The sequence below is a fragment of the Buceros rhinoceros genome, unplaced genomic scaffold, assembly GCF_000710305.1.
Source record: "Buceros rhinoceros silvestris isolate BGI_N320 unplaced genomic scaffold, ASM71030v1 scaffold5452, whole genome shotgun sequence".
NCBI classification, from domain to species: Eukaryota; Metazoa; Chordata; class Aves; order Bucerotiformes; family Bucerotidae; genus Buceros; species Buceros rhinoceros.
In genome coordinates, this window is record NW_010397048.1 from 50,490 (window position 1) to 77,457 (window position 26,968).

General features: G+C 36.7%; 1 protein-coding gene across 1 annotated transcript in view; it reads right to left on the reverse strand.

The window, feature by feature from the left end:
* The window catches only part of IDE (insulin-degrading enzyme), a gene marked incomplete at its 5' end in the record, with an annotated part of 58,691 nt that extends 41,837 nt beyond the window's left edge, over positions 1–16,854 (reverse strand). The window contains 10 exons of the mRNA XM_010146087.1: positions 1,030–1,133; positions 3,997–4,077; positions 5,441–5,532; positions 6,085–6,177; positions 6,774–6,936; positions 7,351–7,463; positions 11,051–11,173; positions 13,221–13,390; positions 14,180–14,387; positions 16,670–16,854. Coding sequence (XP_010144389.1) covers positions 1,030–1,133; positions 3,997–4,077; positions 5,441–5,532; positions 6,085–6,177; positions 6,774–6,936; positions 7,351–7,463; positions 11,051–11,173; positions 13,221–13,390; positions 14,180–14,387; positions 16,670–16,854 — 1,332 coding nt within the window. The remainder of the gene's footprint in view (positions 1–1,029; positions 1,134–3,996; positions 4,078–5,440; positions 5,533–6,084; positions 6,178–6,773; positions 6,937–7,350; positions 7,464–11,050; positions 11,174–13,220; positions 13,391–14,179; positions 14,388–16,669) is intronic.
* Positions 16,855–26,968: the final 10,114 nt, after the last annotated feature.

Here is a 26,968-nt window from a genome sequence, read left to right on the forward strand (position 1 = left end):
CCTCCCCTTACCCCCCCCGGGCATTTCCTTTAGCCAGTCTCTCTATCCAACCTTGACTGAGATACCAGTTCCCCACAGCTATCAATATCCACCCCCCCTTAATTTACCCCCATGAAGTTCTTTGCCAGCTCTCTTGTTCCAGGCTCTTCCTCCTCCTCTGCCTTTTTTTTCACCTGCCCTCATTTTCTTCTCTACAGCTTCCAGATTCCTTCACTTGTAAATCATCCTCTCAGAAAAATTTCCCTCATCCCAGTCACACTATTATTCTTTAGGTAGTCAAATAGACATTAGGTACATTTGTTCTTTCAGCCTCTCACTTCTACCTTGCTTGGTAAGATCCTCAAAAGCAGAGGAGAGCGAGCCTTCCCCTTTTCCTTTCAACACCTAGTCTAACCAATTATTGAGCCCTGAAATTAGTACTGCAGCACACTCACTCTGCAAAGAAAGCGCGTGTGCAGCATGGCCACACTCACATCAAAGAGATGCCTGAAAGTCTGGGAGATTGTAGCAGCTAAAGGCACAGCTCTTTCTACCCACATAAACTGGTGTTTTTCAGAGGGTCTGCTAATCTGCATGAAGTTTCATAGCTTTCTACAGGGAAAATAAAATATCTAGAGCAGACAAAAGCCATTCTCTTAACAGATTTCCAGACCTAGCTCCAAATTACAAATGTTAGAGCACTCCTTTAAATGTCTCAAAAATTTAGTGAGGCAGGAGAATTTTACTGGGCTTTTCCTCAGTAACAGCTGATCTATTCCAAGTAAGTATCTTCCTAAAAAACATTTCAGTCTGAGGAAAACATCCAGCATGGAAAGGACTGAAAGGATGTTTCTGTCTGAACCGGAAAATTTGCATGCTCTTAGCAGTGCTTATTTTCAATGGGCAGCAGAGACATTAGAGCAACTAGCTCTTTTTCAATTACACTTACTTCGGACCTGTAAGAGACACCTAAGAATTTGTGCTTCCAATAGTTCTTCTGCTTTCTTACAATGTTTGGATTAAAATACAAGTTATGGCAGTTTAACTTACCGAACATTTTCTGGTCTCAATTTATCCAGTACCATCTCTATTAAATCAGGCCTGAATTCTTCAAGCAAATATTCAGCAGCCAGTACTTCTTCTATAGGATAATACTAAAAAACAAAGCCCAGAAATATGTAGGTGAATTAAACAAAAAGTAAGCATGAAAAAAAATACTGTTTTGTAAAGGAAATAAAAAGGTGTATACTTTTGGTCACTAAATCTGTATTACCTTGGCAATTTCAAATTAGAAGTGCATAGGTATCTTAAAATCTTTCTCTTAAAGTACTACTCCGTCTCGTTTATTTTTAACTGTGCATTCATATTTCTCCTACATTTGTTAATTTTATATACTGCATATTACCTGCCTTTCATTGTGAAATGTTTTGTGTCTCAGTATAAAAAGTCACCCACCTTTAAACAGTGTTTTGAAGTAATTAAAGAAAAATAACATGGTAAATGCTGACCCCTGGAGGATATTTTTAAAGATAAAAGAACACCAAGGGGTCACTAGAGTGTCTTTGGGAAAAACAAAACATAACAAAGAAATAAAAAGAAAAAAAACACACAGAGTTTTTTAGAGTTCCCTAAGAATTCAATTTTCACAGTATTTAAAGGAAAGTATATTTCAATTATCTAAAAGCATAACTCAAATTTACACAATTTTAATTCTAACATTTAAGATCAAAATGAGGATCTCTTAAGGTACATCACAATTTAAGAAGAAAAAACAGTTAAAATTGCTCTGAAAATTATTAGTGTGGGTGACAGGAAAACGATGACCATCTCTTTACCACGGGAAAATACCAGGTGACATAGGCACGGAATACTTGCAATCTACCATACAGGTATACTTTTTTTTTTTTCACCAGAATTCTTATAAAACTATTATATAATGGCTTTCTTACACACATTATACAAAAAACCACAGTGAAATGACTTCCAGAACCCAGAGTAACTCAGAAGAAGAAATTCTGGAAAAGAGAAGGGGCCAGACCAAGGACAATGAACCAAACCTATTACTACAAAAAATTCAAATGTGAATTCTAAAGATCCAGAATTTGAAGGGTCTTATCCAAAAGATTCATTGTACACTGAAGAATGCTCATTTAACTACATTCTGCATAACGGCTACACAGACTAAGAAACTTGAAGGGAAGATTTTAACAAACCTATGCACTTCTGATTTGAAAGTACTAAGGCAATACAGATTTAGTGACCAAGAGTCTACACTTTATTTCCTTTACAAACACAGGCCACAGTCTTCTCACCAACTGGAATTAAATGTGAAAAGTATTTGGTTACTTTGTTATTTTTGTGTTGCTATTGTATTTGAGCAGGGGGGTTGGACAGGATGACCTCCAGAGGTCCAGTCCAACCCCAACTATTCGGTGATTTTGTGATTACTTTTCAGCAAGGTCAGAGCACAACATAAGTAAAATAAAACGGACTAAACCAATCTAGATAGGACAATCAGATTAAAACGGTATTTTTTAAAATGATACAGTTAAGGCGACAATATAAATAAAACAAAAAAGGCGCTGCAAACCAGGGAACGACTACCTGGAAAACACCCAGTCTACAAGTGACAAGTATGAAATATAATTTGACAGCAAAACCTTTGTGCTGATTGAAGGAGTTGTCACTACTGTGCTTTAAAGATGAACTTCTGTTTTGTTGAATAAAAAGGGGTTTTAAAGCTTTTCACTAAATATGTAACAATGTACGACATTACATTTACTCATGCTAACTTATACTCAGTTCTACTTATGAAAAACAGCTAGTATTCGTAAGCACACGAAACACCTATTCTAGCTTGGTTATTTCAAAGCATAAACTTAGTATGACTCAGATGCAATAAAGAGAACTAGAAAATTTATTTTTCTATTAGTGTTCAGGCAACTAACAGCCAAATCAGAACTACCATTCATACTGCAAAACACAACAGAAGAAAAGCAGTGAAAAAAGTAGCCCTGAATCAATACTCTGCTCTTTGGAACACTACTGGCAACATCCTGGCCTGATTTTTGGAGAGTGTAGTTGCATTCGGGAATGATCCAACACACACAGGTTACTGGAAGATTGTTTCAGAAGGCAGAAGTCCATTTGTTAAAGTGATTTTATGCATTTGCCAGAACAAAAGCAAGTGTCAGCATCCCAAACAGGAGCTCTTTTTAATACCCATTTAAACATTTTCACTTAAGTCTAATGCTTTTTAATAAACAGAAAGAGAATTCTAAAATTAACAATCATTGTTTTAGACTTTACAACTTTAAGATGCAGGAGCTATAACAGGAATTCCTGCCAAGTAGATGTAGACATTAGCTATGCAATGGAGAATGGCCACAATGTACAAAAGTTCCATGAATTTCACTAGACAAAAAAAATCCCATCTAAATCCTCCTTTAGTGCAAAATGAGGGAACTCAAGAAATATGAAGCATTTGCAAGAAGTATGAAGACCAATTAAAACCTACATGATTCTTTGAGTACCAGTAATCACATTAGTAGAGCCAAACATTTTTAATTTGCTATCTTAATATAAACATACCGCTTACTGCAGTATTTCAGCTTTGTTAACTATGGAAGTCTTTAGCAACTGCTTGCATTTATGATAAAGTATTATTTCTCTAATATTTCCCTAGAGAACATTTCGCTATCAGGTAGACACAGAATGAAAAGGCACACGTCTTACGAAACACTGAAATGGATCAAATAGCAGCTGTAGTTACTGTAAGTCAGCTCTACCAAGTATGGAAGTATAAAACGAAAGAGTGAAGGAAATGTGACTTACTGGCTGACAAAACTAAAATCTATGCAGCACGATACCAGCTTCCTAAGCTCAAGAAGTGCAAAGCACCTTTGCTAATACTTATATTTATTATGACTGCAATCAATCCTACTGCTAAATGATTACTATAATGTTAAAAAAAATCCCAAACACAAAAACAACCAAACAAGAAACTCTCACACTTACATGCAACATTCCTCCAAGTTTTGATGTATAACCTCGTGGTCGTTCTTTATCTTTAAATCTGAATGCTACAGCATTTAGATCCTAGGAAACAATGCAGGGAGGTTTGAAAAGCATATATTAAAGGCTATTTTAAGAATTATTGGCTGTAACAAAGGAAAAGAGTTTTGTTGTATACATTTTATAGTAGTTAGGCAGCTAACACAAATGTTTTCAGTAATATTCAAGCAGCACAAAACTCAGAAGCAGTTTCAGATAGTCTGACAAGGTGAAGTTTTATACAAGTCTGGTATGTCCTGTTCATAGTAAGAGATCTGACCCATAGCTTATATATTTAAATTTTCTGATAATGTGAAAACACACCAACTTTGTTAAAACCAATGCATGGTGTTCCAGTGCAATGTTCATTCTATGTTAGTGAACTTTCCCCTTCTTTTTTTGATCCTTTTGTTCAGCCAGCCAAAAAGTAAGTTTAGAGACAGAAAAAGTGTTTCTTTCTGCCGTCTTAGCCACAGAAACAGAACACATCTCAGTGCTAGGGCTGATAAAAGAGGAGCAAGGGAAAGACACAGGGATGAGATGGGAGGGTCAAACTACCCCTTTCAAATCTGCTATTTGCTTGCAATGACGGTGAAACAACTCCATTGGGACTTTAAGCAGAGAGAAAAGATACTTCTTTTATGGGTGTACAGCATCAAAATGCAAGAAACAAAGTTCACTCATGCAGATTTTCTGCTCTTAGATGGAAGAGACTCCAGAGTTTTCACCAAATAAAGCTAAGGTGGGAGAAGAAATCTTTACCCGAATATTTGTAGTGAACCAATGACACATACATATAAATAAAACTGGTTTTATTTCACACTGTCACAGAGAGGTGCAGTACTACGTAATTCTAATAGGATACTTAACATTTTTGCTCTGTGCACACAGAATCATACAGACTTAAAGCAAAGACGGAAGTGTACAGCCAAAGTACTCCACAGAAAGCTTTAGTTCACCTCTCAAAAAGATAAGGGAACAGCAGATTAAACGTCCTACTGCTTTTACAATCTCAACTATACAACTTGACACATGAAAGACGAGGGGGGTAGAATAATGGCAATTTCCAATTCAATGTACTCACAGCAAATGCTTCCCTGCTCCACCTTCAGCCAAGACTAATGAAGGTTATGCAAAACCCTTGTGGACAGAGTAAGGTAATTCTTCTTCCATCTCTACTACACTATCATAAAAAAATCAACTCAACTTCTATAAAAGCATTTCACATTTCTACATCAAGACAACATATTCTGAATGTACTTGTCTTTTGTGTCATGTTACACCTTTGAAATGAATAAACTTAATTACCAGGCAAATGCTACTTCCACAGCCAAGGAATCTTTCTTCTTATAATTAAAAAATTTGTAAAAATACAACCACCACATATTTCAAGTACTGACCACTGTACCTTGCACTCTTGGAAAACCCATTCTTGAGGTCCTTCTGTACGTAGCTTTTGAATATATTGAAACATGTGCAAAATAATATCTTCAACATGCACTGGAAAGAAAAAAATCAGTTGCTTAATCATTCATTTAGTTCTGCACAAAGAAAAAATTCTGATCAACACAAATATTTCAGGTTTGATTTTTAATTACACCCTGATACATCAAGATATTTACGTACATATTCAATCCCCCTGGCAAAGTTAAGTGTTTTTCTCAGACATGAACATAAGAGAAGTGTTTAGGTCCCCAGCTAATTCTGAAGAACTGTATTGAACATATGTTCAGATATTGATTTATAATATAAGTAGGTCTATATAGTATGAATAAGTAGCACAAAAATACATTAATAGTTTTTCTTTTAAATAAATTTACTTTAAAATATTTTTATTAAATACTTTAATATAACCTCAAATATTTAAAATAACCTCAAATGGTTTAAGTTAATACACTCCATCTAACATTTTAAAGAGGTCTAAACACAGAATTACCAGTTAATTAAAATAAATTGGCTTTCAAGCTATAAACACATTTAGTCTCTTGGAATACAAACACAAACCCATCAGATCAAGAATAACATGGAATGCAGACATAGTGCTGCACTTACAAAGCCCTTCCTCTGTCAAGTCCACATTAATGATAAAAAACATGAAACCTCTAGCACCTTCCTTTTGTCCTCCAACAAGAGTATTTACCCATCCTATGAAATCAAAAACAAAATATATTACATAAACAAATCTGAAACAATTTATGCTTCTTTTTGTATGCTTCAGCAACATTACTTTTTTTTCTTTTACGTTTCCTTTTCCCAATGACTGTAGCAACAGTGCAAGTTAACCACAAGTCAACCCTCTCTGATTTTGTGCTCAGAGTGATACGACAAATTCAAGATCATTTGATTACTGAATCATTTACTTCTGTTCAGAATGTAGTAATATAAAGAACAATAGCGAAAAACACACTCCCATAGTCTTCCAGATACTAAGAGACCTGACAATAGTCTCCAAGTCACTGACAGAACAGAGACAACGTCATTATGTCAAATGTCATATAACTCTCCAAACCAGGGTAAATAAAGGGAAGTGCAAGAAATAATATTTAGTAGTCATAGGGCCTGTTATTTACTTATTTTTACATACCACAAAAACAAAACTAAAGCACAAAATGAAATAACTAATTACTCAGTTGGGAGCTTTAAATTTAACGTACAGAAGTCAATTTTAAGGAAACAAAGCTAAACTTAAAAAAAATTCTGTAATAAATTATTTTTTAATTCTTTACCTTCACAGGACTTACCTTTGGCTTTAAGCTCTGATAAAAGACTCCCCGGACCTTCATGACCAATCAAATGACCAAGGTAATGGCCAGGGTTTGATTTATAGTACTTCTGAAGGTCTGGTATAGGAAATGTGACATAAAGATTTCTAATGTCCTTAATGGGTACCACTTTGTAAAGTTGCTGAGAAGGGAAAATAAACAAGGAGATCCATAAGCAAAAGAGAACTCATTATTTTATTCATCTCAGGAGCACATGTGTTCCCTTCAAATATATTTTATTACAAGCTTATCAACAAAATCTCAAAAATAAATGTATGTAAAATTTAGGGCAACACCTTAGCCATTCATGATGCAAACAAAAAGATAATTATTTCTCAGCTGCTTACAGCTGCAACCAAATATACAACCTTTACTATGAGCTACACAAAACTATACTGCACTCAGCATGGAGAGCTGGGTGGAAAATTAAGAAAGGAATATGGAACTTAACAGGGACACTGATACAAACGTAGTCAAGCGCACAATGTATTAATGAAACATGAAAAGCATCATTTAAGGTACACACTCCTGATGGATGACGTATCTCTATACATACCCGGAGATGTTCTTCTTGGAAAGGATGTTCAGGAAACTCTGGTATAGGGACATTTTTATTTTCTACTTCTGAAAATAACTTTACCACTAAGCAAGTCAGCTCATCCAAGGATTCTAGAATAAAGAAATATTACAAAAAGTATAATAATTATCTGAATATTCTGGCAAATCTGGATTTTGTATATTCATAGGGGGAGGCGTGAATTATACAGAAAAATAGTTTTAATGTTATGATGATTATTCATTTCAGGAAGAAAACCTGTATTAATATTTAAGTTTTGAACTGTAACACGCTATAAGCACCATGGTCGCTAAAGGGAGGTTTTAACCATGATTAAAACCCGTAAAAACCATCTTTAAATTTTACTGATTAATCTAAGCTGGAACTGAAGAAAAAACACATCAGATATTGAATATAAACACTCCTCAAAAAGCTTAAGGGACATGGAATTACAGCTGCAAATTTTCCAGAATGAAAACATCTTTGTCAGAACTTGGATAATCTTCAGGCTCAACTCACCTCCAATACTTCACGTACATTGTGAGACAGGCTCATCTGCCTCAAAATTCTACACGCAACTGTGACCTGTTTAAGTGCTTCTGCTTCTACATTCCTTCTAGTTTAGGTCTGTAACTCTAGTACTCTCCAAAAATGAGAGCAAGGCCATTTGCAGAAAGAATTTGATGTGCATGAATTCCCTGAAATTGACCTATCCCACTTCTACTGAAATAGTGTCTTCAAAATATCAATCTGCTTAAAGAAACGCATTTTGGAGAACTTCTCAGAGTGACACTAAGACAAGAAGAGTAATTTGTCAAGTTTTTTAGGACATGTCTTTCAAGGGTGGGCATAGAAGAAAAAAAATGAGCATTTCTTGGATGTCTCAAAGTACAACCTTAACCCTCAAAAGATTTCAAAAAAACAGTCACCTTGTTAGTAAAACAAATCCCGGTTAGATTTAGAAAGCAGAATCTTTCCTGCCAAAACACATGCATGCTTCTACACTATGCTGAGAGAACCATGCAGGGAAAAAAAAAATACAAGCCAAGGTGGGTCACTGCGTAATAACATTTTGTTAACTGCATGCAATTCTATCAAAGACCACTATCTTATCCATGTCAGCAAAATACACACTCATTTAAGCACTACAACTTTAGCAAGAGTTTTCTTCAGGACAGATTTCCAGCTGCCAGAGTGATTCTTACTGAAAAAATTTCCATTTAAAAGTCCATATGTGAATTGTTGTCCTACAGCTGTTCTACAATTACTCAATGAATTTTGCTTTTTATTAAAAAAAAAAATTAATTTTGAATATTTGTTACTGCTTACAAGAGAAATTATATTCTGATTTCTCCCTCCCTTTTTAATGACATTTTTGTTTTACATAAAGTATATAAAGTCATAGGAAAGTCAGATAATTACTATTCTGCACATAGCTTTAGACATACATTTATTTCAGAATGCCCAAGAGCAGAAAGATCATGGGGGACTTGCAGCGTGCAACTCAACATACTTTTTTGTTATAGAATTTCTAACTATTTGTTTGTTTATTACCTAGCAGTCCTGCTACATTGATAGCAAGGTATTTCAGGAAAGAATTTATGGAATAATACTAACAAAGTTTGTTTTCTGCAGTTTGCTTTTTATGGGCAGAACTCCCTGGAAATAATAAAAAAAAAACCAAACCCAAAACAGGAAGAACAAACTTGTAAACTTTCAAATTCAATGGTTTTTTTGAGGCAAGCCCTCAAATAGCCAAATCAGTAATTAATATAAAATCTTCCAGAAAGGAATTGCATAATTCTCCTGCTTGAACAAATAAAGGAGTGAGAAAAAGTATTTTTCTTTTCAGGGAAAATAAGAGGCAACTCTTGACCATATAGCACTTCACTGTTACAGCGACAACTACTTAATTAAATGTGACAACTAAGGGTAGTTGCACAGCATTTTGTATACAAGCAGACTAACAAAAAGCCTGAGAGTTACCTTTCAAAAATTTGTTAATTTATTTAATAAGATTGACAGGAAAAATCCCAAAGACCAATGTTTCAAAGGCTCCTTATTTTTTCTAAATGTTGAACTTTCTACTAGGGCAACTCACACTGAAAGAATTCAGCTGTGGAAAATGATGAGTAAATCCACCTAAATTCAGGATTTTAGTAAGAATAATTTTTGTATTTTGTAGTTTAAAAAGTAGTTATGTTCAAATTGCAGAAACATTTGAAAGGTAGCAGATTTTAAGACTATTTTCTACATTTTGTAGATACTTGAAACGCAGATCTTGTCCAGAATATTGCCTGTCCAGTAAAGAACTGGGTAAATAAAGAACAGATGCCTGGACACTTGAAAACAGAACTGCTAAAAGAGGAACAGAATTTTAATTAACTTGTTCTGAACTTTGATTGATATCTATTTACCTTCAATTAATAAATAAATATTTTTAAAGAAAATATTTTTATTTTGCTCCCATAAAAAAAACAGAAGGGGAAAATGCCTGAAAAGGGGTAAGCACCTCTTTCAAATAACAATAAAAATAAGTTAACAATATTTTTAAGTATTTACAAGCTACTTCTATCAATACTACAGTGTTTACTTGCACGAAGTGTTACACTGCTGCCGGAAGAGTAAGGCAAGGCATTTTCACCCATGACATATTAAGCCCTAATGGTATTACCTACGTAACTAGTAGTAATACGTCTGATAGCCCACCTTTAAAAAAAAAAGAAACAAAAAAAAACCAAACAAAGAAAAAAACCCACTAATGCATTTTACCATTCGGCTTGCAATGGTGAAAAAACAAACTTCCACTATATTCTAATCAATATGCAATGTTACAGCAGATGAGTTATAATAATAAATCAAATGAAAGAAAGTAGGGAGCCTGGAACTGATTCAGTAGTGAGTATATGCACAAAACTTGGATTTGGTTAAGAAGTATAAACCTCACTGTGTTTGCCCACCTTAAAAAGCCAAGAAATAATGATTCATCTATGCTATGATTGAAATTAAGAAAGGTACATTTTGCTAATCACCTTCATACTCGACATTCTGTAAACAGATAGTTGTAAAGGAAGATTTCACTTTGCTAATGAGCTTTTTCCACTCATACTCACCACCCAAGCATTATTGTAAAACATCATACAAATACCAGCCTGCCAGCATATTTTCCAGAAGTGAATTGTTTTCAACACACTTATTAAGCTTTTGGCAAACCTATGTAAAATACCATCTCAACTGTGGAAGATTTTACACAGTTGGAGCCTCCGTTATGTTAATTCAGAAGTAATCTGAAGTAAAGACTTTTTTTCTAAATGTTAGGTTAGGTTTATCCTTTGAGAATACAGAAATTTTTGTAGTGGAAGTGTAAGTCTAAAATATGAACACAGTATCAAAAGCCCTCCCAAACTCTGAAACCAGAGAGGTGTCAGTCTTCATAAGACAAACACAGAATGACAACTGATGATTTGCTAATTGATTTTAAATTGTCAGTTTATTTTTTCTGTTGTAAGCTTATAAACACATAAGTTTACATTTCAAGTTCCTTTGGAAACTTCAGTAAATACAAAACTATGTTCAGTCAGTCGGTACTGTCAGTTTTACTTCTTTCCCTTCTGTCAATCTTCAGACACTTGCATCCCCTTAACTTTCTTCAAACATAAACACATATAAAGTCTTACTCAACCAACTGAACAAAACTCACCTCTTCCTAAGACACAAATAGCCATTAAATTTGATGAGTAATAAGTAGAATGGAACTTCAAGAGCTCTTGTCTTACATCTATTCCTTCTTTGGTTGGTCTAGTTTCCAGAGTGAGTTTGTTCCCTGTAACATAAAAAAAAAGTTAACAGTAATTGATGTTTAGGAACTTACTAATCAAAAAGAAAAATACACATTAATAAATCTGCTTTCCTCCAGACAGATAGTAAATTTTTGAAATAATTACTATGCATAATAAGTAAACCAGATCAGTCTCAGTTTATCAGAGGCAATAAACACTTCCACTCTCCACCTGCACATTCCTAAAGAACCAAGGATGGTTTAGTCTTCCAAATTCATCTCTTTAATTTGAATGGGTTATTTTAAAGCAATGCAAGTAAGCCCTGGCTCTTATTCAGAAGAAAAAGATTTTTTTTTGGCACATTTCTAGCAGGTTTTACTCCTATATATGCACTCTTGCCATAGGAATCACTGCGTGAAATTATTTGTAGCATTGTGTGCCACAAATTATAGCCTAGTATATTAAATGAAATCATTACTAATTTACGAACAGGATTTGTAAATTGTGACGGCTCAGCTTCTGCTTCACTAAGAGGAAGAGAACTACAACTCTCCCTGAATAAGACCATAAGCAGAAGATATTGAACTTCCTCCATCAAGCTATCCTCCTGTTAATTAGTGCAATCTATACATCAAGTTTTCACTGATTTACTCTAAGAACAGATTCACAGTGAAAGCAGAACGTGTGTTTAATAAATGTAAGAACTTAAAACAACAGAAAAGAGTCTACAAAGAGCACACTGGATTTTAATGAACTCCACTTCCCATTACTATGTGGATACACAAAATGGTCAAGAGAATCTACAGACCACAACTGCAAATAAATACCCTGTTATCCTGAGACCAGTAATTCCCTTAAGAGAGCAAGAGACAAGGAGGAAGAAAAAGCAGAAAAGTTGACTCGCGTGCTTACAGGAAAAACAGCAAGAAAGATAAGACTGGGACAGCATCCCAGCTATGCATATATGACCAGTGCACAAATCCTACAAACCAGTAGTTCTCAAGGCTTTATTTTCAAATTTATCTGTTTGGAAAATACGGTTAGTTTCCCTATAGGGAACAGCCCTCTATAGTATCCCTAGAGAGTGACCCTCTCTGCTGAAGAATAAAGAACAGAGCAATACGTGCTCTTGTAGCAGCTGGCTACCAGCCCATTAACTATGCCCTCCATCAACAGGTGCAAAAATACTCTTCTTTCTTGAGACAGAGAAAGAAACCAATCCTTAAAGGCCATCAAGTGCCCTCCCACTGTCCTACTGTACCCAATATATGCATCAATTATTCATTCAGCAAACTGACTCAGCCACAAAACAGATTCGTGCTCAAGGATTAAACACCGCAGTGCATGAATTAAAAGACCTGTTACTTTGACAGTTTCAAAAGTAAATTCATGTAGACAATAACCTCTATGAAAAAACCCCCAACATTCAAACTTCTGTCAAAGCATCAAACATTTGTGGGTTTGATGTAGTATCTTACTTTAATATCTTTTACATTGAGGTTTTGGAGGTGTTTATTTTAAATCGCTGTTAAGCATTCTGTGATTAATAAAGCTTGAAATAAACCTACAGCTGGAAGACTACTTATTTATGCATATACCACTGTTGTGTCTTATGCTTAAGATTTTGGTTTTATATTCTTACTCGGGAGTTTTCATATTACTTTGCTGATCTTTCCAATTGAACTACTCATTGTCATGTAGTCCTAATTCAAAACTAGCTACCAAAAAGAGTATGTGGCTAACACCAATTTAAACACAGTTCATTCACTATGTTATACACAAAGACCTAACAGTACCAAATAATGACAAATCTGGTAATTGGAAAGCAGCATTCACTGCAGTAATTAATAGAATCATAAAAGATGCTTTATCACTGTAGTACTGCAGATCTTGGATCACTCTGTTTCCTATGTTTTTGTCTAGCTCAGTTTGGTCTGCGATGTGGAAAACGTGATAAAGCATCATAATAAACACGTATGGAGAGGAAAAAGAGGGAATTGTTTCAGTCCATCTTTAACAATTTCATATAAACAATACTAATGTGTATGTTACACAGAACTCCAGTGGATGGATAATTATATTCTGGCAAACCTGTTCCAAATTTACTGAAGGGATGATTGGGGTTGCCAGTAGCCTTCTCTAACTGAAACAACCTCCAGGCATCATTCATCAGATTCTTCTCATGTTCAGAATCAACAGCATTCACTTCCCTGTCTTTGCAGCTTTCATCAAACAAGGGGCACAGGAAAAACTGGGCAAATCTGAAAAGAAAAATATTAATTCAAGTCAAGAGTAGTGTACATAAATGGTAACAGAAAAGTGTGAAGCTTGGTACCTCCTGAAAATATTGGGGGTTTAATGCAGAACTTACAAATTCCCTGACAGTTTTGATGCCAATTCACTATCTTTACTGCTCAATTTCTTTATCTGTAATGTAGACAACAACATATTCATCAAATAAGGTACCACGAGGATCAAGGACCTTGCATCACTGAAAATTTCTACTGTTTTGAAGTTTAGCTGCAAGAGGTTCTTTATCTTGCAAATCAAACCAGTCTTGTCAAACGTCCAGGAAAAATCCAAAGGGAAAATCCACTCTTTACCTCTCTGTCTACATACCTTTCAATTTCTGCTCCCTCCCACAGAAGGCAGAGATCTCAGTGAGTTCCCTTTACTAAAGGCACCCTAATATATTTCTAGACTTCATCCTTCTTTTGTTATCAATTAAATAAGGATCCTACGGGAAGCATAGTATTCAGCTATACAGGTCAAGAATTCACACAATGCCTAAGTTCATGATCATATTCATTTGCAAAAATATTCAGTGTAAATACAATCTTTAAACTTCAAAAACGTTGCCCCAATGAAGAATTCTGCTAGCTGAAAAGATCTGAGCAAAACTTTTGAACTGAAGAATATCTATTATCAGTTTTTATAAAAAACGGTGCTCTCAAACCTTTCTTTAATAACACGATAAAACTACTAAAAAACTTTTACACAATTTCAAACAGCACCTACATAACAAAAAATTAAATAAAGGAAGTGTTTACCTGTCTAGTGCACCTTCTAGATGTTCATGTGACACATCAAAGTAATAGTTGGTATGTTCTCCACTTGTGAAAGCATTCGAGCTCCCAGCATGCTCACTGAGAAACTGGCTATACTCATTCTCTTTTGGATATTTCTTGGTTCCCAGGAACAGCATATGCTCACAAAAATGACTAAGGCCAGCTATGTTGGGGGGATCAGACAAGGATCCTGCAGGAGGAAAAATTCATGAAGGAAAGCAATACTAAAACATTAAGTCTTTTAAAGTGCTTTATATTACAGTACGTTGCCTCAGGCAATTTTATCAATTCTATAGATGTAAGCGGACTTGTGCAGCTACAGTTGACTAAACTCAATACAAAAAAAAATTTAGAACGAGTAACTGAACTAATTAGTGTCTCAAATTGCCTCTCTAGATCAGCCTGCATTGCCTTATAGAGACAATTTCTCAATTGAAGTCCATGATTCATAATCTGTAAAGACCTGACAAATCACAACATTCTGACTTCTACACCTTGACTTTAATAACTGTGCTGTGTTAAAAGGCAGCAATTGCCAACCACAATTAAGAAGCTATTTATTTATCCTGTGGTTTATAGGACGAGTAATAACCTCTAATTACCCAAACACAGCAGCTATTGATGACCAGCTAGTAGGTGTGAAGGCAGACAGATTAAAGGACAATGATGATGTGCAAAGAATGGAAGCCAGAAATGTGGAAATTTGAGTCTGGCAGTCCTGCTCTGGGTGTACAATTGGAGTAGAGATGAAGGCAATAGATCGATCTCCTCCAGTACATATGCAAGAACTGGATGCTGCAGTCGGTTATTACTGCCACAGAAACTGACAAAACCACATTTGGGATCCTCTAAACTAGATAACATGAATATGAGCCAGCAGTGTGTGCCCAGGCAGCCAAGAAGGCCAATGGCATCCTGGCTTGTATCAGAAATAGTGTGGCCAGCAGGAGCAGGGAAGTGATTGTCCCCCTGTACTCAGTGCTGGTGAGGCCACACCTCAAACACTGTGTCCAGTTTTGAGCCCCTCACTACAACAAGGACACTGAGGTGCTTGAGCAGTTCAGAGAAGGGCAACAAAACTAGTGAAGGGTCTGCAGAGCAAGTCTTATGAGGAGCGGCTGAGGGAACTGGGGTTGTTTAGCCTGGAGAAAACAAGGCTGAGGGCAGACCTTATTGCTCTCTACAACTACCTGAAAAGAGGCTGTAGAGGTGGGAGTTGGTCTCTTCTCCCACGTGACAAGCAACAGGACTAGAGCAAATGCCCTTAAGTTGCACCAGGGGAGACCTAGGTTAGATATCAGGAAGAACTTTACAGAAAAGGTTGTGAAGCATTGGAACAGGCTTCCCAGGGAGCTGGTGGAGTTCGTATCCCTGCAGATGTTTACAGACCCTGGCAGTGCAGAGTGAGCAGTTGGACTCGATGATCTTAAAGGTCCCTTCCAATCAGATGATTCTATGATTCTATAATGATTTGTGACAGCCATCTCCATAACAAAAAAGGCCAAAAATTTTCGAAGTTACTCTACCACTTCTACACTAACACCACCAAGAGCTCCCAACTACAAACATGTAAGAGGATGCTTAGGTAACGTGTGCATGCATCATACTTTCCAAGCAACCAAGAAACTACACAAGCTTGAGAAATACCTCAGACATAAGACAAGGCTTCCATTATTTCAAAGAGTCAAAGTAACTGCCTCCCCCTTTTATTTCCAGTATTTCTGTCTGCATCACTGGAGTTAGGCAATACTTCTCCCAACTCCTCCAGCACTACAGCATTTTCTCACCTCTACAGGTCAACAACTTAGAACTGTTTAGGTTGGAAAAGACCTTTATCATCAAATCCAAATGCTAACCCAGCACTGCCAAAGTCCCTAAACCACATCCCTCAGCACCACATCTACACATCTTTTCAATACTTCTAGGGATGACGACTCCACCACTTGCCTGGGCAGTCTGTTCAAATGCTTTACAACCCTTCCCGTGAATAAATTTTTCCATGCAGCCTAAATCTCTCCTGGGGCAACTTGAGGCCATTTCCTTTTGTCCTATCACTTGTTTCTTGTGAGAAGAGACCGACCCCCACCTTGCTACAAACTCTTCTCGGATAGCTGTAGAGAGCAATGACATCTCTCCTCAGCTTCCTTTTCCCCAGACCAAACAACCCTAGTTCCCTCAGCCACTCCTCATGGGAGTTGTGCTCTAGAGCTTTAACATGACTTAACATAATAAAAAAGGAAAAAAAAAAAAAGTCTGACATGAAAGATGGAGCTGTCTGAAAGAACTGCTCTCACACCTGCCCCTTTTCTGATCACAAAAGCAGAAAAGTTTGTGTTTTTTGTAACACAAACCTTAATGGTTAGCACAAGTCTTTCCACTGTATGTCCCTCCTGCCTGTTTATTTGCAACTAAAATAACAAAACTTAAAGCATTTTTATTAATGACGTAATGAACACAACATGCATTAAGTACCTATGTGCACATCAAGTGCTGCTGAAGACTTATCTGTGGTGGGGTCACTAATGAGAAGAGCTTTAATGCCATTTGCCAATTCCAGTCCACGGTACTCTCGTTTATCTTCAGGTGATTTGATAATTTCATTTGTTATTCTCTTAATGGCTGGATTGTTCATTTTGTTGTTTGTCTCCTTCTGAAACCTTAGAGAAAACAGAATAAATTTCACTTACTTTTTTTACTTAAGCCCTGCTAATATTTTAAGATTATGTTAGAGAATACTGGGTGATACTATTTTCAGTTGTGCACAGAACGCATAGAACCAGCCTAAAATTATAGTTCAGATCCTAAGAAATATTGCTGTTAAAACAACAAAATAAAAAAACCCTGAAGACCAAGCAACACAATAAGATTACAGATCACATTGAATGTTTCAAGTTTCACAACAACAGTAATTTTAAAAGCAACTTGCATACACTGCTATCCTAAGTACACTTTCAGGCTTCAGGCAAGAGTTTCAGGTGTGTCTGTATGACTGTTCAAACTTTGCGATTGTCAGATAAACAAGATTTTACTAATACACCACTGGATTTGTACACTCAAGCAAGAACGGGTGATGACATTTACAATATTGCCATAAAAATACAAACACCCTGCAGAATTGCCATGATAAACAGGAATACACTGTCTCACATGTTTAAACTTTCTACTACTAGTTAAACAGACATGCTATGAGACACGCTTCTTCAATGGCACAAGTTTGAAATGCTAAGAAAGTAAATGTGATTCTGAGATTCTAAACTACGGTTATTCAGGTTTTTTTAATGCCAAGTGAAAAGGTGAGACATTCAGACTTTGATATTTGGGGAGTTAGTGTGAAACCACTTGGCTGCATGTTAGGGAAGAAAAACCCAAACAAAACCAACCAACACAAAAAAAAACCCCAAACAAACCACACACACATACCCCCACAACCACACCCCCCAAAAAAAAGCAAACCCTAAAACCAGGAAGTCAGAGAAGCCAATCACGTGGCGTATTCATGTATGTAACTGCCACTGAATTCTAACCTTCTTTAACAGGAAGGGGTTTAGAACAGGACCTGTCATAAATATGGAGCACCAACCAAACTCAATCTTTTCCTATCGTGAAATGGTGCTTGCCTAATTGCCAGGTAACTTACTACACGAGCTTAATGGGTTGGTGCTGAACTAATTTCACTTACAAAGAAAACCAGATCCGAATCTAACTCCCCACCGCAATACATACACAGAGGCATGACAAATTCTGTCTTTCAGTATCACACAGGTAAGGAGGAGTTTCACAGCATTTACTTTTCCATCTTCAGGTTGTACGGGTCGAGGAACTTCCTACAAGTTTTAAGACTACATACAAACTGGAATACGAAGGAGGTTTTCAACGTACTTGTGACAGGTCTTCAGTCACATTTTAACTAACTCCCTAGCAAGCTAATCAACTACATACTCAGTATTATCAGATAAACAACAAAACATTTCGGAAAAGAAAATCTGATTATATGTCTCATTTGTGGCTTAAAATTACAAATGGAAAAAGGGACTCAGCTAATAAAATCTCCCTGCTAAAATACGGTATCATTTTCAAAATGGGAAGCAGTTCTGTGAGCTACTGTCCCTCTGGATTATCTCCTTCCCATTTATTCATGTGATTCTATGATTTTTATAAAAAACAACAGCCAACTTGAAGCCAGCAGATGAACAGCCATCAGTGAGGTGCAATATATTATAATAAGGCTGAAAAAGAGCTCATCGTTAACTGCCTGTTAAGGATAGAAGGTTTATAAACATAACATCTGCAGCAGAATCAGGGTAAAACTGTGTTTCACAACCAGAAAATTAAGACTTTACCTGTAGCAGAGTGAAAGTTTGTATAAGACCAGATTTATGCTTGAGGAAGGAGATATATATGTTAATTGGAGAAGATATTGTTAAAAAAGCAGTAACATAAGCACTAGATCTTTGAATACCTTTGAAAGAAGAATAAAGATTACTCTGTAACTTTTAAATAGACTTAAGTTTTAAGGCACCCTTATATGAAAGAAAGCAAAATTACAAACTGGAATTATAATACAAATAAAAAAAAAAAAGAAGCACCAAGTACAGAAAGTATCAGTGAATAATCAGAACCTGAATGTCTCTAAGCAAGAGCTATAAACAATATGAAATAACTTTCTCAAATGTGCAGCTCAGTGCATTTAGAATGAAACACTTCCACTAGTAAAACACGGTTCTCACACTATGAATTACTTTTAAAAAAAAAGTGCAGTCAAATGTAATCACTGAACAGTAACTGAAATGTTGAATTTAAATTTAAATGTCTACACTCTCATTTAAACCAGTCATTTATCCACTAGTTTAACTCTGTACTGAGGCTAACCCTGCTGGGAATATCTATGGGCTTTCTTCCCCTAAAAAAAAATACAGATACCATTCAAAAAAAGGGTACTCCAAGTACAGCAACATCTGTTTCTCTGCATCAACAGCACTGATACAATCCATGCCACTGATTTAAAAAATGTCTTTCTGTTCCAAGCTCAGAATCCTAAGGGAAATACTCTATAAACTTAGGATACTGTGTAAAAAATATGTGAGAGGTGGGAATAGGTGATACTTTTCATAGACAAAAATCAGTTAACTAAACTGTTAATTGTATTTCACCTGCACACAATTCTATTGGCTTTACAAACATAAGTACATAGAAGGGCAAGGAGGTCTCTGAATCTCCTGATTTCACCACTGGTAAGTAAGACTTTCGTTTTCAACTAAAATATTCCACCTCATTAAGATACTAGGTGCTTCTCATAAGATACATATATACTATAAACTTCTCAAGTTTTGTTTCAATTGTTACACAATTTCCTTGTTATCTGATATCTCCTTGTTATTTCTACACCACATCATTAACACAGAATTTTAGTGTTTGTTAAAATGACTCATCTTTCCAATGATTCATCAAATTATGAAGCTTCTGTGAAATCTTAAGAGATTTCAATTGATGTCTTGTGAAGCTATACACCTCCACTTCATTTTATTATCATTCTCTATTTCTGCCTCCATAGGCTACCTCCAGCTTGGGAGTCAAATCTCAGTACAGGAAAAGTCTACAATTTTCAAAAGGTCAAAATCAGTAATTAAGCCTTCATACCCAGGCATTAAACTTGTATCTCCCCCTCCAGGACTCCTGTTCTTGGCGGGCCCCGGCCGCCCCATGCCCGGGTCTGTGATGTCCGGAGGTAGAGCAGCGACTCTTTCACGGGCACCCCCTTGCCATGGGGAAAGAGCTTGCGTGCCCTTGTGAGGTTGAGAGCTGTGCTGGTGGTGGCATGTGCCTCCAGTGGGGTCTCCCAAGCCAGACAGGTCTCAACTGAAGGGTCAGACAAAGTGTGTCCATGGGCAGGATGGGGTCACTAGCCTTCAGGCAGCCATCCTAGGAGAAGGACAACTCTGACTACAAACCGGGGCAGATGGAGCTCTTTTAGCCCTGTAAGGCATCCATCATCTAAGAGAAGGATACTCTAACCAAACCTACGACCCGAGGACTTCGCTGTCACTGTCCAAGCTCGCTAGGCCCTGGCAGATGAACCTCAGGTGTAAAGGGTGGAGCCAGTTCCGCACACGCTGGTGCCTCACCTAAAAAATCCACCACGCAGGCCCGAAGGGTGCACTCATCGCTTGCAGTGAGTGTGGGAAAAGCCGTTCCCAGATCTTCGTTCACGAAGCCAAGCCATGATGATGATGATGAAACTTGTATCTCCAACTTCACTGTTATTTCAATGGGCATTGTCAACACAACCCTCTCTTCAACTCCAAATGAGTTTGCATGATTAATCCACAATTATTTCTCTGCAAACTAAAGTATAATACCAGACAACTCATATAAAAGCAAGAGCGGATCAGCTATGCAATATTCCTGGAAGGCAATGCATCAGAAGAACAAGACCAGTATCTTCCTGCCTAAGTACCCTTCCTCCCAGGGCTATGTTACTACAACACAACAGCTAGAAAAGAAAATTTCACTTAACATGGGGTATTTACACAATGACTTTTTCTTAAGGAGTCAACTGTAAGACATAATCTTCAACATTCTCTCATATGACCCCTTTTCTGGGCAACTTTTAAGTTCTCTAATTGTAACTGCTTTATAACAATATCATATTCCATTCTTTCACAAAAGAATCCTAAAATACTACACAAAGCACTTTTTGACAACAAAACTGCTGACATAGGAAAAAAAGCCATGGAAACAGAAAGAATTCTGTATTTGTTGCAGTTTTTTGAGTAGTTTAACTCCTAATGTCATGTTCAGACACTGTCCTGAAGTACGTGTGCTGTACCTACTTGCTATGCTGTCATTACAGTGACCCATGGATGCTGATGGTACGTAGCAAAGAAATTCATCACAAACTAGATGTTATGTTTATTGCAGAGCTAATATCCTAACAAAAACACCGTTAAAAGAAATACACTTTGACAAAAGAAATACTTCCATAAAACAGAAGCTACACAGACCCAATAAAGCAACGATTGCAGGAAGAAACACAAAGCATTACTGAGGTACTACTGGCAATCCTTCCACTGCGTCAAAAATTACAAGTGGCAAGATGACAGAGCTAGAAAGAAAACCAGAAGAGAATGGGGATGTTTGAACTGAGAGCTATGTCCTTATTCAATGACTAGGAAATATTAAACATTCTTCCTCCTCATCAAAATTACTACACTTGAACAAGAAAAGCATCAGTTAAAATATATGCTGAATTATAGCTCTTTGAAGTAAAATTATATTTGATTCTTTGAGGCCCCATTTTTGTAATGATTTCCAGGCAGGCAGCTCCTTGGAACCAGCTAGGCTCTCTGGGGATGGCAGGTTCCACGTGCAAACAGAGCATTACAGAATGCAATTAAGTGATATATGATTCTGCCTATTTTAATCTTTAAAAGTTATTTTAGTAAACATACTTTAATTAAAAATTAGCCAGTGTAGTCAAATCTAAGTTCAATGTGTGAACAATTAAAGGACCATATTTGAAAACCAATTAACCAAAACTCCTGAGGGTTGCTTCAACGCAAGAGTGTAACTAGGTAATAAAAATATGGCCCCCAAAGCACAAACTCCAAAGCACTTTTCAAGATTTTTTTTGCCATGACAGGCTGTGGATATTTAAATCAAATGCTGGCATAGGTCCGAGTCAGGTGAATGGGCATAAGCACTAATCAGCTTCAAGTAACCAGATGAATGGCAACAAACAGTTACCAGCTCAGCACATTTCGATGCTTGCTGTCAATTTATATCAGTGGCCTTGAAATCCAGGATTTGCTTGAAGCTTTCATGCAATTGAACCCAAATTACTTCAGTGGACACACCTCTGGGTATTGCAACATACTCACTTTAAGTCTACATTTGTATATACTAAGGTCTGAATTGCCCCTCGTTTTTAACTCGCCTGTCTTTGGAATACACTTCATGTTATGCTGACTGCAATACAATTGTTATTCAAGTTCTGTGTCTCTGAAACTGTACAAAGACCACAGTGATGTTCAATATCACATTTTGCACCTGTTCCAAGTTCTGTATTTTATTTATATCCCTTTATTTTTAGTTGCCTTTTTTTTTTGTTCCAAACTTAATTGCCTACCATTTACCCGAGTGAAGTGAAACCTTTGTTGAGCTAAAATCTCTCTCTGCTCTGTCCTGCAAGGGAGCTACCACTGATAACATGCTCTCTGTGTTATTTACTAATCCATCTTGGTTTACAGATCTTAGTAATTTACATTAAGATTTCTTCAGCTGCTAGTGCCTAGAATTGAGAGAAGTGCTGTGGCTTCGGCAGGAAGGCCCAATGCTGCAGAACCACCAGCCAGAGTTTTCTCACCTCTCTTATGAAAATTATAGCAGTGAGTAGAATGCCCTGGAGGAATCTATGAACTTCTTCAGTTGCAATTTCATGGCTTTGCAACAACAACAACAAAAACCTCCATTTTTCCAAAGGTCTTCAGCCCTCCTCTTTGTCTCTTGCACCTACCTCTCCTTACAATAGCCTTACAATAGCAGCAGAATTCGATAGCATTGTGACATCCTTGTATGTACAACAGTGAGGTTACCAGCAAGTCAACCAACAATCTACCTCCTCTTTTAACCTCTCAATTCACTCATAGGCTGTAACGAAAAATTATTTTTTAGACTTAACTGTAGGCAGTACAATCTTTTTCCTAAAATCAGACAAATGTTTTCACCAAGTTCTGTTACCAAGAATGTTAGGAAAAAAAAAAGCAGAGAAAGAGTAATCTCAAAAAAAAAAAAAAAAAACCCAACAAAAACAAACCAACCAACCCACCCAAATTAAACCAACTTAGATGACCATTACCATAAAGGACACTTCAGTAGACTCTCCATAACTCTTCCAGGACTACAGGTTCAGAAAAGCCTAGCAATCCTTCTTTTACACATTTAGAGATCAAAACAGCTCACATTATTCAGCATCCACAAAGCATCAATCTTCCGTGAATTTCCTTGTCACGAAGCTAGAGAATGTAAAAGATCCAAACACATTCCTGATGCTGATTTAAATAAATCTGATTGCATACACAGACAAATAGACTGCATAAGTAGATAAACTGCTCAAAATGTTAATGTTTTATCACTTTAAAACTCATCAGGAATTCAGCATATTACTTCATTCCATACACAAAAGCTCCAACTACAAAGACTCACAATGATTTCATCAGTGTTACCAAGTTATTAAGAACAACTAATCATGCCAAATCAGGCAAGTTTGAAGATTATGAATATTTATAAGGTTTTGTTATGTAGTTCATTTTGAAGAAATTCTGAAGTCTCGCTACAATTACAGCATTTTCAGAACCTCACTCTGCAGCTTTTTGCCAAGTCTGTAACTGACTTGGAAAATTCCTTCCCCATGCTGGTGGCCATGGCAGATGTCTGCCTTGCTCCCATTCCCAGAAGGGTCCAGCTTCCACAGCTTCTAGATCACAGCAGCAAAACTTGGTCTGCCACAGGCTGCACTGCCAACATGACAGTAGAAACATATTAATGCTACTGGCAGACAGGAATTGCCAGTAGCATTAATGAGACAGTACCACATGTGAACTTGGCAAAAACAAGGGCCCTGGTAGCTTCACATGTAAGATCAGGCTCCAGCCAAGCAACTGGCCCGAGCAGTAAAATTATTTGTGTTTTCCACAGTCTTGTGCTGGGAAAACAGGATGGGACACACAATCGAGACACCATAAAGCTAACTTACTGCCCTAAAACTACATTCCTTAACTTGACCATACCACAGTTTCCAAAGCACTAGGTAAAAAAGCCAAACACAAAAGCAGAATTTTATACAACCTGATTTCAGACACAGCAAAAAAAGGATAAAAAGCTTAAAAATTTCTAAATCACTTCAGCTTACTTTTCCCATATCTTCAAAAATTGCCCCAAACAACTGATCATAACACACCCTCCAGGATAAACAAGTTTTATCAGGTTTATCAGAAATAGAAAACAATTGAAATTAATCTTTCTCTAGCACTTCTTTGCTTCAATTTTTTACAAGATTGCTGAAAATCAGGCAAACTACAGAAGGGCTTTAAAGTCTTTCATTATTTGAATGATTGAATTCTTTTTAAATTTAAGTAAAATTATCTGGTTTTAATCTTTAGATGATATAGGATCTTCAGAGTGATTTCACAAATTTGATATATTTTGGCTTGCATCGTTACTTTCATCAGCGTCTCAAACTGCGTGCTAAGACTGATAAAACTAGTTTCTGTGTTACATGACCAGCTGCTTGAAAGTTTATTTTGCTCATTTTCTTTGGAAGTGTACTCATTAATTGAATGAATTGCTTTATACATTGAACACTTGCAAGCCAGTGAGTGGTTTTCATTCTCTCTTCCTCCCTCCCTGACATTCTCCCTCCACCACCCTACAGCTGCAGGGCTTGGTCCACAACCACGGTGCAGCAGTGGTGTCTGGTGCATGGCCCTGCACACGCTAGGAACATAAAAGTGGATGCTACAAGAGAGACCCCTGTGCTTTATTCTAACTGTATTTTGATGTGTACTTCATACATTTTATCTGCAAGTAGCACATCAGATTGCCCAGGACTCTCTGTAAAGCCAACTCACTTAACACTTTATGCTACCATCTGTCTCATACCCTCAAAAAGAAAAACTTGTGAGGTCTGAATTAAAAAAAAAAGATGAGACTAAAACTTTAGTTATACTGCATAACAAGAAGAAATACACAGAAAGATGAGAGAACTGGCAAGAAAATCTGATGTAGAAACAAAAACAGAAAGAACTTTGGGATTCTGAATCATGAGAAGTACTGTAATACCACATTAAAAGCATTTGCTTATCTAACACTAGAGCTCTGACATAATCAACAGACCTATAACAACAAGCAGTTAGCAAGAGTCAGCAGTGTGTTTCAACAAAGGAAGTCCTGGCCATTTACCTATGATGCGTTTCAGTTTTTTTTATTTTTGACAATTCAATTCTAGTTCTAGTGTTAACACTGCAAGTACGCTCTCAACTGTGCAGGATTTTTTCCAGTTCAATCGTTCAAGCAAGCTATAGTTCTGACTCTAAAAAACAAGTTGCAGAGGTCAGATCTAAATAGGAAGCAACCTTAAAACAAGCTCCATCAAAAATCACTTTACTACATATAGTGATCTCTCATAAGCACACTTTATCGACTTACAGACATCACGAAAGCTGAGAACATAAAGATGCTCACTGACAGACCATGCATATACAAATACATAACTAGCCAAAAAAGCAATTAAATCTAATCTCTAGAGATAGTTTTTATTACAAACTTTGACTCCTGTCCTGTTAAAATATCAAGATATCAAAATTATTATGAAATTACCTAATACAATAAAATTAATATATCAAAAATATCAACCAACATTTGATCTCTCAAGTGGACTGAGATATTTTTAGTAAATTACTTCCATGGTAACATATAGTGACCTCTAGCTAGGAGCCTAACACCTTCCAGTCCACTGGAAGGTCATGAACTTTTTGTCCCTTCCCTCTTTCTTCTTCTGGACTTAACAGGGTAGGGAACTACTTTTGTATTCATGTGCAAACTAAGTTAAAACCTCGACACTTTGATCAAATTCCCAAAGGTACCATTTCATCTAAGGGATTAAGCCACAGCGCTGGAAGGGACTGAAGACGGAAAGGAGAAAGGCAGCAAGAAAGCATGCAAATATGAACCCTCCCAGGGACTTCCCAACTGGGATAAATTCAACGCTGCACGTGAGATGAAAAGGAGAAAGAAGTTCAAACTGAGAAATGATCTTGTTACTTGACATGGAGATGAAGGTTAAAAATTATATGAGAAGAAAAAGTTAAAGCTGAACAAAACGTGAATATGAACAAAATTCGGAAATGGAAACACAGAACTGAAAAAAGATTCCTAATTTTCACGTTTGCCATCTTAAAAAAAAAAAAAATCACATGAAAGCGCTATGCCTGCTCTCATTTCGTTATTATTTATGTAAGTCCTAAATCACAATTAAAGGATTAAATCATGGTTATAGGCAATACGAAAACACAACAGGCCTACTCACGTATATAAAGTTAAGTCCAAATACTGCATATATTCACATGCTTAACGAGCAGTATTCTAGCAGGAAAAAGTACAGCACGAAAAAAGCACCGGCTCCGAATACACACTGTAGATTACCTTTAAAATACTAAACCATACAGAGCAATTATGAACAATAACGGTGCATCCAAATTTTTACTCACAAGCCTTGACAGCATGAGTCATCATAACCTGCTTTCTTTTTCCCCAAAAGATGTTACTTTTGACGTCTCTTACTTTGGCAGTTAAATAGAGGGTTTGCTACTAAGTTAATTGATGGAGTGTTAAAGAAAGAGAGAAAACAATTAGCCTCTTTCGCTTACCCAGCTCCCTTCCTGGAAAAACTTTGCCCAGCTGTTACGCAGTTCAGTTTGCCCCTAAAGTGAGCCACGCCAAGCCTTCCGCAGGCTCCTCCCTCGGTGGAGGTTACTCACTGTCTACACTGTAACCGGTAATTCACACACACAAACACACACAAGACCCCCACAATGCCGGTACCAGACAGCTCGTCACAAATTGGAGAGGCTGTTCCCATCGACTTTGGGTAAATCCGATAGTTGCCTTTTAAAGAATTAAAACTTTATACATATATATATATGGCTTAGGAAGGCATGGCAAGTTAAGCAACGTGAAAATTCCGGTGTTTTTTGAAGGGACGGAGAAAAAACCCCA